This window comes from Aedes albopictus, chromosome 3 (genome assembly GCF_035046485.1).
Source record: "Aedes albopictus strain Foshan chromosome 3, AalbF5, whole genome shotgun sequence".
NCBI classification, from domain to species: domain Eukaryota; kingdom Metazoa; phylum Arthropoda; class Insecta; order Diptera; family Culicidae; genus Aedes; species Aedes albopictus.
In genome coordinates this window covers 311,951,757-311,964,803 of record NC_085138.1, presented here as the reverse complement: position 1 = coordinate 311,964,803, position 13,047 = coordinate 311,951,757, and the positions used below count along the sequence as shown (strand labels likewise).

The following is a 13,047-nucleotide window of genomic DNA, read 5'->3' as shown; positions in this document are numbered from 1 at the left end:
CGTGCTAATTTCATCTTAGGCTGGACAAGGCGAGATGAACCCATAAATTTGTGTTTGTTTATTCTCATAGGTCCCACTTACCCCAGATAGCGAAATGCACTGGGGCAAGAGAGTGCAGTAAACTTAAGGTAATAGATAAAAATAATAGACAGCTTTTTCGCTTGAAATCATTTGCAAGAACTCTAAATACTATCCTGAAACCGAAAAAGTATTTGTGTAATGACAAATCTATTTGTAAACGACGAATGTAGCAGGGCACGTCAATCTCACCTAGTGAATTGAGAATTACATATGAACAACAATAACGTATATGGTCTCTTGGTTGAAACAATAACATTTTTTGTATTCAAAGTATCCGTAGGTGTGATGCCTATGTTTTCCATGAAGAATGTTAGTCTTAAAAATAAATAATAATAAAAATACTAGCTATAGGTCTCACTTGCCCCGATTCTCACTTGCCCCGGGGTACCTTAACTACTCTACTGAAAAAAAATCATAGACCTGTAGAATGATACGCATCATCAGAAGTATAACAAAAACCCATTAATTGCGTATGTAGATCTGCTGAAACTTTCTTGGTTCACCTCTGAGCTTCATTTTTCACCCAAGCAAAGCCTTGTGCTCTCTTGAACACTTCGTAACAGTTTCCTTGATCATTTTTTTCGTCCGTTTAAACTTTCTTTAACACCCTCAAATATCCTCTGGAACTTTCATTGAAACCAGTGTGCACTCTACTCCCCCAAATTCCTCCCTTGCATAGGAGCATCCGAAAACTCCCTGGAGTTTAGGCCATCTGATGTACAAGTGTAATCTGTGATCAATTGGAGTATTAAAGCCTGTATCCGCAATAATCGGGACACAGAAGTACGGCAGTAGCTCTGTACTGAATCAATAAAAAATGGCCAAAAGTTGACTGAGAACTCTTTGATGTATGTTTATTATTTGTGCAAAATTTTATAAAAATCGATGCATTACTTTTAACTGTAGATGAGAAACATACAAACGTGGTTTTTAAGATTTTGTACAATTATCACCAATTTTCATTCGCATACTAGATGGTTCTTTTCCGCTACAATTCAAAGTTCTGTGAGGATAATTATGAAACTTCGTGAGCAGTTATGATACTTATAGAGACACTTTCTTGCAAAATTTCATCAACTTTTATCAATTGGATTGAAAGTTACTGGTGTTGATAGGGGATCGCGTTAGTGAAAATGTTTCATGTTTTTTATGTGCGATGTTTGCCTATTCATAACTTTTGAATGTCTCTGCCAATTTTCATGAAATTTTCACAGAAGGTAGTTGATTATGTGTATAATAATCCTGCAAAATTTGATGATTATTGGTGTAGTAGTTTCAACAATACAATCGAAACAATAAGGAGTGCTCACTAATTGTTGTCTGAAGGGCTAAACTCACGGTCAGCCCCAATATATGTTTCGACTATAAAATTGTTGATAGTGCATCGATTTTTTTTGAAATTTTGCCTATGCAAGTAAAGTAGATTGAGAGGTTTGTGTTCAAAATTTCAGCCATTTCCTTTATCAAATTCAAAAGTTACAGCACTGACAAGCTAAACCAGGGGCTGTACAAAATTCAATTGCTCGCGTTCTACTGTTTCATTGCTACAACGAAAAGTACTTCACCGATTCACATGGAATTTTGCAGGTGAAATGAACCCATCTTCATATATTATCAGGCAAAATTTGAACAATTTTAATATATCTATTGCAGAGTTACAGCCATATTTCTGTGTCCCGATTATTGCGGATACAGGCTTTATGACTGAAATTTATATTTGCATAGTCTCATGCAACTATGTCCTGTCAAGTGGAGAGTTCATTATCTGTTTGGAGAACCCCAAGAATATCATTGAGTATAGGTCATCGGAGTTGGTTGTTTCTAAGACCTTTATGTAGAAAGTTCATACTCGCATAGGATCAGATAGCTATAATCTACCAAGTGGTGAGTTCAATGATTCTTTAAGGGAATCCAATAACTCATTAAAGTAAAAGTCATCGAATCTACGAGAGCTACTACTTGTATCTACAGGTGGTGGCCAAAATGTTTGGGATAGGCAACTTTTTTTTCTCTCACAAAAAATTCAACATACTGTAACTTTTCATAGAGAGCATCAAAAATTCTTAAAATTTGACTGTTTGTCAACCTATTATATGTGCATCATTGGTACAAATTTGAGCTCGATTGGTTAATCTTTCGCGAACCGATCTCGTAAAACACTATTTTTCGGACAACTAATTTTTGAGCTGTCATATCTCGGAAACTAGTGAACCGAGTTGAATGAAATTTTGAGCGGTTATCAACAATATATTAGTGCTTGAAAATTCTCTAAAACATAGGTACTTTTCAAACGTTGAAAATGTTTCGGCTAGGATGTCTTAACGGCCCTACGCTGTGTACTTTTTTTAACCGCCGGGACACCGGGCGGCGAGAAAGAAGTACGCAGATTCAAACTAAACGATTTATTCGCACCACCGTGTGGCAGTGCTCCACACGGCGATGATATGATATAGCACAAAGCTACGCAAAATATTAACCAATCGAGCTGAAATTTGTACCAATGATGCACATATAATAGGTTGACAAACAGTAAAAATTTGAGAATTGTTGATGCACTCTATAAAAAGTTACAGCATGTTGAACTTTTTTGTGAGACGAAAGAAGTTGCCTATCCCAAACATTTTGGCCATCCCCTGTACATAAATTATGAATAAAACTCGTAAACGCACAACCTCAGGCATCTGTGTTCTAGTGGTGAGTTCTATGATTGTATATGATTACCCGATAACTCCCTGAGGTATAGGTCACCGGATCTATAGGCATAACCAGTTATTGATTTGAGCATTTATGCTTACATACAGCCTCATGTAACTATATTCTGTCAAGCGCTGTGTTTAATGTCTGTATGTGGATCACTAAAAGATCCGTAACTTCGTAATAACTCAGTAACTACCTACACAAGCAAAGCAACTAGTGGAGCGGACCTGGTGTGATGGTTAGAGCACTTGACTATCACGCCGAGGACCTGGGATCGAATCCCACTCCCAACAAACTCACAAAAATATGAGTTCTTCCTTCGGAAGGGAAGTTAAGCGTGGGTCCCGAGATGAACTAGCCTAGGGCTAAAAATCTCGTTAATACAGATACAAAAAAAAAGCAAAGCAACTCACGGTGGTTCTGGTTTAACGTTGTCTGCACTGTGATTTACTAGCTGAGGCTCAATTGTACGTTAGCTACTTTTAGGGTTAAGTGCAGCCTTGGGAGAATCAGAACCACTTCAGCAAAGTCTGCATAGCTTGCTTCTGTGTGCAGCCCAACGACTTTTTTGTCTGTATTTTGGTGAAGCAATGGTTAATAACTGCTCAACAAGCACACCGACAACCCATATTGAGCCTTAGCGTCCGCCACCGGTAGTCAAATCCTGCCCAGACAACCAGTAATCGTATAACATGTTGCATAGGATGCTAAAGTGGAGGCCATATGCCTACATGGCTCCATTTAGGTGCATATAAAATGTACGCATATCGCCTCTACTTTAACATCTTATTCAACATCTTATACGATCACTGCACTGGTTGACTGAGTGCCCACTTCCTCTAATCCCTAAATGCCCTTTCCATAGCCGAACGATCGCGACCATGGTAATACAACGATTGCTTGTGCCATGACGAATTCTTCAACACCCCCAATCTTATCAGGATTTTGCGTTGAATTGTTACTACATAGGTGCTAGAAGCTCGGGTAAAATATTATCTCCTAGGCACACTATAAAAACACCACCCTTCGGCGGAGACTAGCGATTGAGCCAAACTATTTAGCACTGTAGCTGTAGGAAATGCCAATGCAGAACCCGTAGCTTCCGAGAAGGTACGCCCAAAATTCTCCATTGTTAACAATACATATACACGCGGCGGCCTGGTACGATATAGAGCGACTGAAGCAACCGGATATTGCCACGGTATACGTGCAGAATCTCGAGGCAGCGTTGCCGGACGAGGGTGTACTCCATGTGGCCTCTCTGGAGGACTGCTGGACTACAGTCAAAGCAGTCATCAACTACGCAGCCGATAATACTATCGGGTATGTGGAACGGAATTGACGGAACTATTGGTTTGACAAGGAGTGCAGAGCGATTTCGGGAAGAAAAACGCAGCGCGGATGGTAATGCTGCAGCATGGAACCCGACAGAATGTGGAGCGATACAGACGGAAGCGAAATCAGCAAACCCTAAAACCTTTATTATTATTCTTCGACCACTTAGCCTGATTTACAGCTCTTTGTCCACAAGGGCACTGCGTGAGCGATTCCAATTGGAAGCTATACTTACACTTTGTGCAGCGCCTAAATGTATTCTGCTCTAATTCTACTATATCGAACTGGTTGCCGTTGCGCTGCTTTCACTTTCTACCCTATCATGGTAGAATGATGAGCACGAGGATGTTGATGTGTGGCTGTTGGTTGTTCCTTTTTCCAGTCCGATTGGGGGTACATAATGAGATGCCGGTTCGCTGATGTCCAAGTATCCGGGTTCGTTTGAGCCATGGGCTCAGAAGAGGGTCAGTGTCAGCTGCTCACGGAGGAGAAGAGTAACCGACGAAAGTGCCGGGGCTGGGATCGATCCCATGACCATCTGCTTATGAAGCAAATGTGTGGCCAATTGCGCCACTGGCCCCAGCAGTAAAAAACTTTTTTTAGGCATGTTATTTTTATGAGCTTTAGGGAGCGGACCTGGTGTCATGGTTAAGGTGAAATGGGAGCGCGTCCAGGTGCATTTTTGACTCGCGTTTTCGAGAGCACCGATCTTGTCATCCACAACATGCACGAAAACGAAAGTACTACTCAATGTTTACCACGAGTGAGGAAGGCTGCTCATATTGTTTTTTCATCTCTGATTGTTGCTTGGATGACGAGATCCGTGTTTTCGGTATCTGCAAGGCAACCATTGTTACGGCCATCTTTGGATTCGCTCATATATGTCTTTAAAGCGCATGCCTTTCACGCCGAGGACCTGGGATCGAATCCCTCTCTCGACATTCGGAAGAGAAGTAAAGTGTGGGACCCGAGATTAACTAGCCTAGGGCTGAAAATTTCGTTAATACAAGTAAAAAAACACGAGCTTTAAATGTATGCACCTTTTTATGCTCTGCGCATAAAAAGAGGAAAAGCTAAACGGTAAAAAAAATCTGTACTCTGATATGAACTGATTGGCACTTGAATTCGCACTACTGTTTAATCAGTTTGTTATCAATTGAAGATCAATCGAAAAAAACATCCAGTGCCTCTTCAATTTTAATGGAAAACTTACTTCACTTCAATTCGTAGTTGACAATGTTTTGATTTCAAACCAGAATTAAAAGAAACTGTGTGCGAAGCACACAGATTCGATAGCAGGGCCTCGATAGTCATGATCATCTGTTTTACCACTCCGCTATTTCACATCTGTTAGAGAGGTGCGTATCGAAGCGAAACCCTTTCTGTCACGAAACCCTGTCATATATATTTACTTATAATAGGCATAGCCAAACTAACAGCTTTTCACTTTGAATCATAATGTTTTAGTGCAAATCGAAGACATTTTCAGTTGATTTCACCGGTGTTTTTTTTTTTATTCTCAAATCAACACTGACAGCATTGCAATTTCAAAGGAAAAGCATTTCTGATCATGTTGATTGGAATGTTGAATAGTTAAGGGATTTTTCGTTTATATCGAGCATGCAGAATTTTTACCGTGTACTCAAAACCAATTTTATGCCTAAGAAAATTTAATAACGAAATAAAATTCTGCCATTTTTTGTTGCGAGTACTCAAAGCGACTTGTTTTGTACTGCCCGAGGTTTCGACCAGTGAAAATAATTGAAAATCCTTTGTAATAATTGTTTAACTCCTCTATTCCACAGGGCGAAAAACATGTCGGCGATGGCCTTCTCGATGTACCAGTTCACCAAGGGCGAGGGAACCCTCCGGACGACGCAGGACCTGTTCACCCAGGCGGAGTACTTCGCCGAGGAAGCCAACCGGCTGTACAAAGTGGTCCGCCAGTTTTCCTACCAAGTGCCGGCCGGTGCCCCCAAGAAGGAACTGCTGGACCACCTGGACAAAGTGCCAACCTACGTGCAAACGTTGCAGTTCACCGTCAAAGATCCGACCGTGGGCAAGGCCGCCACCTTCGTCAAAGTTGACCACGTCATCCAGGAGACGAAAAATCTCATGAATGTGATATCGAAGGTGGTTTCGACCTGTTTCGACTGCGCCAACAAGGTAAGAACGGCCGAATGGCTGCGGTCCGTCGTTGCGACCGTGACGACGCCGATGATGCTCTTCTCATGGGGTCGTCGGTTGATAGAGCCGGCACCAATAAATTTCGATGGGGTCCCACGGGGGATGAATCTCGGTGTGCATTTACATAATTCAATTTTCGTTCATGATTTGCATCAAGGTCGTCCAAAGAGGGAGGGAGACGATGCGCATTTATCGTTCGATTTTATTTCATGCTGTGATTTCCATTTTCATTTCAATTTTGATATCAGTTCCATGGTTTGCATGCGAGTTCGAACTTTTACGTTTCAGATTATGGCTATTTCTCCACACCTGGTTTCCCTTCGTTGTTTGTCGTGTCGCGCCGCGATAAGGAAACAGGCCCCGGGAAAAGGTATAACCAGTAAGTGTGTGTGCACGTCATCCTTCCTAATTGAATGGAATCGAGATGGGATGGGATGGATAATAATCGAATTGTACTTTCGTTCGTTTTCGTTGGATTCAATTTGGCTGGAATGACTCAATTCTGGGAAAAGTTGTCCTCCACATAATCAATTTCATTGCAGCACAACTCGTGAAAAGTTCGTGTCAAGTAGGACGTAATATACGACAAGGCATTAATTAAAATTTAAAACAAATGTATTGCGAATTTATTGCCATTCATTTCCGCATTCGGTAATTACCGAAAGCAGTGTCACAACAAGTGTTTGTCAACGATGGATTGATTTTAAGTCATCCCGTTGAATATGTCGATGACAGTTACGGTTGTTGAACAGCCACTCGAATAAATTAATTACCCTCTTACCATGCTAACGAGCTAAACTCTCACTACACCTACATACCAGCCACATTCCACAAATTGTAAAGCGAATCTCCCTGTTCTTTAGATATACGAACTGACCGGCATGCCCTTCGACAACCGGTTGATCAACGTTCCGTCCGTCATGGCTCCCATCGAATCGTCAATCTTGAGCAGAAAGTCCACCAATAGCAAGGTAACAACGGCTGTAGACAAACCGTCCTCCGTTTTGCCCCGGAACCGACGGAAATTTGCACTGTCAAAGTATCGCTAGCGAGAAACAGAGAGAGAGAGAAAGAGACAATCACCACCAACCAACACAAGAGTGGACACAACACAAAAAGACAGTCCTTGTAGTAGCCCCAGGTCCTTTCACGTTCAGTAACAGCTCCAATCACTCACATCGTGTAGAGACCAAATTAATCGTTCACTGCACCTTCACTCAATCGATTCGATTTCCCATCCATCACGGGTCTAACCAGTCACCAAAGGTTTCCAGATAGTAATCGACAGTAAATTAAATAATAATAGCTGTTGTTATTCAAGTTTTATGATGTCGCATATTCTTAATCTGTTGATAACTTATCCGATGCAGTATTGAACTTGCATGTTATATTTACAAAAAGGGGAACCAATCAATCGTTATCAATTTATTGATGTTCACTTGGGCTAACCAAGCCAAGTGGAAAAAAAAACGTTTTTTCATGAATGCTTTGATATCCATGTATACAATAAAATGTGTGTGAGAAGTTCAACTAATTCGATAGTAAAATAAACCATATGCGATATTGGAATCGAGTTTAATTCTAAACTTTCAGATGATGGACACAGTCGAGTGGCTCCGTAGCTTAGAGGAATAGAAGCGTCCGCTTAGCGAATTGAGAGCCGTTGGTTTGATTCCCACCAGAGCACAAAGATTTTTTTTCACACTTCAAATGATTCTTCCCAGAATCCTGGAAGGATTTTTTCCAGAATCCTGGAAGGATTTTTTCCAGAGTCCTGGAAGGTTTCTTCCCAGAATCCTGGAAGGATTCTTCCCAGAATCCTGCAAGTATTCTTCCCAGAATCCTGCAAGTATTCTTCCCAGAATCCTGGAAGGATTCTTCCCAGAATCCTGGAAGGATTCTTCCCAGAATCCTGCAAGGATTCTTCCCAGAATCCTGGAAGGATTCTTCCTAGAATCCTGGAAGGATTCTTCCCAGAATCCTCACAGGATTCTTCCCAGAATCCTCACAGGATTCTTCCCAGAATCCTGGAAGGATTCTTCCCAGAATCCTGGAAGGATTCTTCCCAGAATCCTGGAAGGATTCTTCCCAGAATCCTGGAAGGATTCTTCCCAGAATCCTGGAAGGATTCTTCCCAGAATCCTGGAAGGATTCTTCCCAGAATCCTGGAAGGATTCTTCCCAGAATCCTGGAAGGATTCTTCCCAGAATCCTGGAAGGATTCTTCCCAGAATCCTGGAAGGATTCTTCCCAGAATCCTGGAAGGATTCTTCCCAGAATCCTGGAAGGATTCTTCCCAGAATCCTGGAAGGATTCTTCCCGGAATCCTGGAAGGATTCTTCCCAGAATTCTGGAAGGATTCTTCCCAGAATCCTGGAAGGATTCTTCCCAGAATCCTGGAAGGATTCTTCCCAGAATCCTGGAAGGATTCTTCCCAGAATCCTGGAAGGATTCTTCCCAGAATCCTGGAAGGATTCTTCCCAGAATCCTGGAAGGATTCTTCCCAGAATCCTGGAAGGATTCTTCCCAGAATCCTGGAAGGATTCTTCCCAGAATCCTGGAAGGATTCTTCCCAGAATCCTGGAAGGATTCTTCCCAGAATCCTGGAAGGATTCTTCCCAGAATCCTGGAAGGATTCTTCCCAGAATCCTCTAAGGATTCTTCCCAGAATCCTGGAAGGATTCTTCCCAGAATCCTCTAAGGATTCTTCCCAGAATGCTCTAAGGATTCTTCCCAGAATCCTATAAGGATTCTCCCAGTATCCTCTAAGGATTCTCCCCAGAATCTTCTCAGGATTCTTCCCAGAATCCCCTCAGGATTCTCCCCTGAATCCTCTCAGGATTCTCCCCAGAATCCTCTCTGAATTCTCCCCAGAATACTCTCTGGATTCTCCCCAGAATCCTCTCTGGATTCTCCCCAGAATCCTTTCAGGATTCTCCCCAGAATCCTTTCAGTATTCTCCCCAGAATCCCCTCAGGATTCTCCCCAGAATTCCCACAGGATTCTCCCCAGAATCTCCTCAGGATTCTCCCCAGAATCTCCTCAGGACTTTCCCCAGAATCCCCTCAGGATTCTCCCCAGAATCTCCTCAGGATTCTCCCCAGAACCCCCTCAGGATTCTCCCCAGAATCTTCTCAGGATTCTCCCCAGAATCCCCTCAGGATTCTCCCCAGAATCTCCTCAGGATTCTCCCCAGAATCCCCTCAGGATTCTCCCCAGAATCTTCTCAGGATTCTCCCCAGAATCCCCTCAGGATTCTCCCCAGAATCTCCTCAGGATTCTCCCCAGAATCTCCTCAGGACTCTCCCCAGAATCCCCTCAGGATTCTCCCCAGAACCTCCTCAGGATTCTCCCCAGAATCCCCTCAGGATTCTCCCCAGAATCTCCTCAGGACTCTCCCCAGAATCCCCTCAGGAATCTCCCCAGAATCTCCTCAGGATTCTCCCCAGAATCCCCTCAGGATTCTCCCCAGAATCTTCTCAGGATTCTCCCCAGAATCCCCTCAGGATTCTCCCCAGAATCCCCTTAGGATTCTCCCCAGAATCCTCTCAGGATTATCCCCAGAATCCTCTCAGGATTTCTCCCAGAATCCTCTAAGAAGTCTTTCAAGAATCTTTTTAAGAATCCTTCTCAGAATCCCCTTAGATTTTTTTCCCATAATCTTCTAAGGATTCTTCCCATAATCCTCCAAGAATTTTTCCAAGAATCCTCTTGAGATACTCCCCAGATCCATCTAAGGCAGGCCTGCCCAATCTTTAACGATCGCGGGCCATATTTTACACTCCACACCAATTGACGGGCCAGAATTGAAATTTTATAATTCATACGTTTTCTTGAAACTTTTCTGAGCATTTCTTGCCAAGGCTATGGCTAATTCCTATAAATCCAAATTCGTTCAAATTCTGGAATAATTTTGGAGTTGGAGACGATATTGTAAAAAAATGTCTTCATAAACGAAGATTCGTAATCTCAAAAATACACAAGAATTCTTATTGAATCTTCTATGAATTTTAAGATTTTTTTTCCTTCCGCTGTTGGAGAAAATTAAGCCATTGCGCACAATAAACTGAAGTTTTGAACCGAAATTCTGAAAATGAGTAGAATTACTCTGAGGTTACGCTGACATGTTTGTTTTTTAAATTGCTATGTGCAATGTCAGCCAGAATTCTGAAAATTTTGCAAACATTTCAAAGTTCATTGTGAAAATTTGAGGCCTCTCCTGGCCGAAATTCTTACAGAACTCAAAATAACTGATTGAAAATCTTTGAAAATTTACCTAAAAATATATGTCAAACTTGTTTTGAAAATATAATTCATTGGAAAAAGGGAAACATTCAAAATTATTGCTCCACCGGCCAAAAGTCATAACTTTTCTTCATTCGTGCCGCGGGCCGCATGAAATGTCCTCGCGGGCCGGATGCGGCCCGCGGGCCGTACGTTGGGTAGCCCTGATCTAAGGATTCATCCCAAAATACTCACAGGGTTCTTCCCAGGATCCTCACAGGATTCTCTCCAGAATCCTCACAGGATTCCTTCCAGAATCCTCACAGGATTCCTTCCAGAATCCTCACAGGATTCCTTCCAGAATCCTCACAGGATTCCTTCCAGAATCCTCACAGGATTCCTTCCAGAATCCTCACAGGATTCCTTCCAGAATCCTCACAGGATTGTTTTTAGAATACTCTAAGGATTCTTCTAAGAATCCTCTAAGGATTCTTTCCAGAATTCTATTAGGAATCTTCCCAGAATTCTCTAAGGATTCTTCACAAAACTTTTCAAGGATTCTTCCCAGAATTCTCCAAGGATTCTTCCCAGAATTCGCTAAGGATTCTTCCCAGAATTCTCTAAGGATTCTTCCTAGATTTCTCTATGGATTCTTCTCAGAATTCTCCAAAGATTCTCCCCAGAATCCTCTCAGGATTCTCCCCAGAATCCTCTCAGGATTTTTCCCAGAATCCTCTAAGGAGTCTTTTAAGAATCTCTTTAAGAATCCTTCTCAGAATCCTCTAAGATTTTTTTCCCAGAATCTTCTAAGGATTCTTCCTATAATCCTCCAAGAATTTTTCCAAGAATCCTCTTGAGATAATCCCCAGATCCATCTAAGGATTCTTCCCAAAATACTCACAGGGTTTTTCCCAGGATCCTCACAGGAATCTTCCCAGAATCCTCACAGGATTCCTTCCAGAATCCTCACAGGATTGTTTTTAGAATACTCTAAGGAATCTTCTAAGAATCCTCTAAGGATTCTTTCCAGAATTCTCTAAGGAATCTTCCCAGAATTCTTTAAAGATTCTTAACAGAATTCTCCAAGGATTCTTCCCAGAATTCTCCAAGGATTCTTCCCAGAATTCTTCAAGGATTCTTCCCAGAATTCTCTAAATATTCTTCCCAGTATTCGCTAAGGATTCTTCCCAGAATTCTCAAAGGATTCTTCCCAGATTCCTCTATGGATTCTTCTCAGAATTCTTCAAGGATTCTTCCCAGAATCCCCTCAGGATTCTCCTAAGAATGCTCTCAGGATTCTCCTCGGAAACCTCTCAGGATTCTCCCCAGAATCCCCTCAGGATTCTCCCCAGAATCCCCTCAGGATTCTCCCCAGAATCCCCTTAGGATTCTCCCCAGAATCCTCTCAGGATTATCCCCAGAATCCTCTCAGGATTTCTCCCAGAATCCTCTAAGGAGTCTTTCAAGAATCTCTTTAAGAATCCTTCTCAGAATCCTCTTAGATTTTTTTCCCAGAATCTTCTAAGGATTCTTCCCATAATCCTCCAAGAATTTTTCCAAGAATCCTCTTGAGATACTTCCCAGATCCATCTAAGGATTCTTCCCAAAATACTCACAGGGTTCTTCCCAGGATCCTCACAGGATTCTCTCCAGAATCCTCACAGGATTCCTTACAGAATCCTAACAGTATTGTTTTTAGAATACTCTAAGGATTCTTCTAAGAATCCTCTAAGGATTCTTTCCAGGATTCTCTTAGGAATCTTCCCAGAACTCTCTAAGGATTCTTCACAGAATTCTCCAAGGATTCTTCCCAGAATTCTCCACGGATTCTTACCAGAATTCTCTAAGGATTGTTCCCAGAATATTCTAAGGATTCTTCCCAGAATTCGCTAAGGATTCTTCCCAGAATTCTCTAAGGATTCTTCCTAGATTTCTCTATGGATTCTTCTCAGAATTCTTCAAGGATTCTTCCCAGAATGCTCTCAGAATTCTCCTCAGAAACCTCTCAGGATTCTCCCCAGAATCCACTCATGATTCTCCCCAGAATTCTCCAAGGATTCTTCCCAGATTTCTCTAAGGATTTTTCCCAGAATTTCCCAAAGATTCTCCCCAGAATCCTCTCAGGATTCTCCCCAAAATTCTTTCAGGATTCTCCCCAGCATCCTCTCAGGATTCTCGCCAGAATCCTCTCAGGATTCTCGCCAGAATCCTCTAAGGATTTCTCGCCAGAATCCTCTACGGATTTCTCCCAGAATCCTCTAAGGATTTCTCCCAGAATCCTCTAAGGATTTCTCCCTGAACCCTCTAAGGATTTCTCCCAGAATCCTCTAAGGAGTCTTCCCAGCATCTTCTGAGAATTCTTCTCAGAATCCTTTAAGAATCCTTTCCAGAATCCTCCAAATTTTTTTCTCAGATCCTCTAAGGATTTTTCCAATAATCCTCTAAGGATTTTTCCAAGAATCCTCGTGGGGTACTCCCCAGAACCATCTAAGAATTCTTTCTAAAATACCCACAGGGTTCTTCC

The 13,047-nt window shown here is 42.0% G+C and overlaps 1 protein-coding gene across 6 annotated transcripts in view; it reads left to right on the top strand.

Annotated features, from left to right (window-relative positions):
• LOC109431036 (alpha-catulin) overlaps nt 1-13,047 on the top strand; it is a 451,899-nt gene that overhangs the window by 403,493 nt on the left and 35,359 nt on the right. For 3 of the 6 annotated variants that reach the window (XR_009995645.1, XM_062842487.1, XM_062842484.1), the window contains exons 11-12: nt 5,919-6,279; nt 7,164-7,271. Coding sequence is in view for 4 of the 6 variants with exons in the window: in XM_062842487.1 (XP_062698471.1) it covers nt 5,919-6,279; nt 7,164-7,271 (469 nt within the window). In the remaining 2 variants the exon portion in view is untranslated. The remainder of the gene's footprint in view (nt 1-5,918; nt 6,280-7,163; nt 7,272-13,047) is intronic. The other 3 variants (XR_009995646.1, XM_062842485.1, XM_062842486.1) reach the window with 1 other exon arrangement.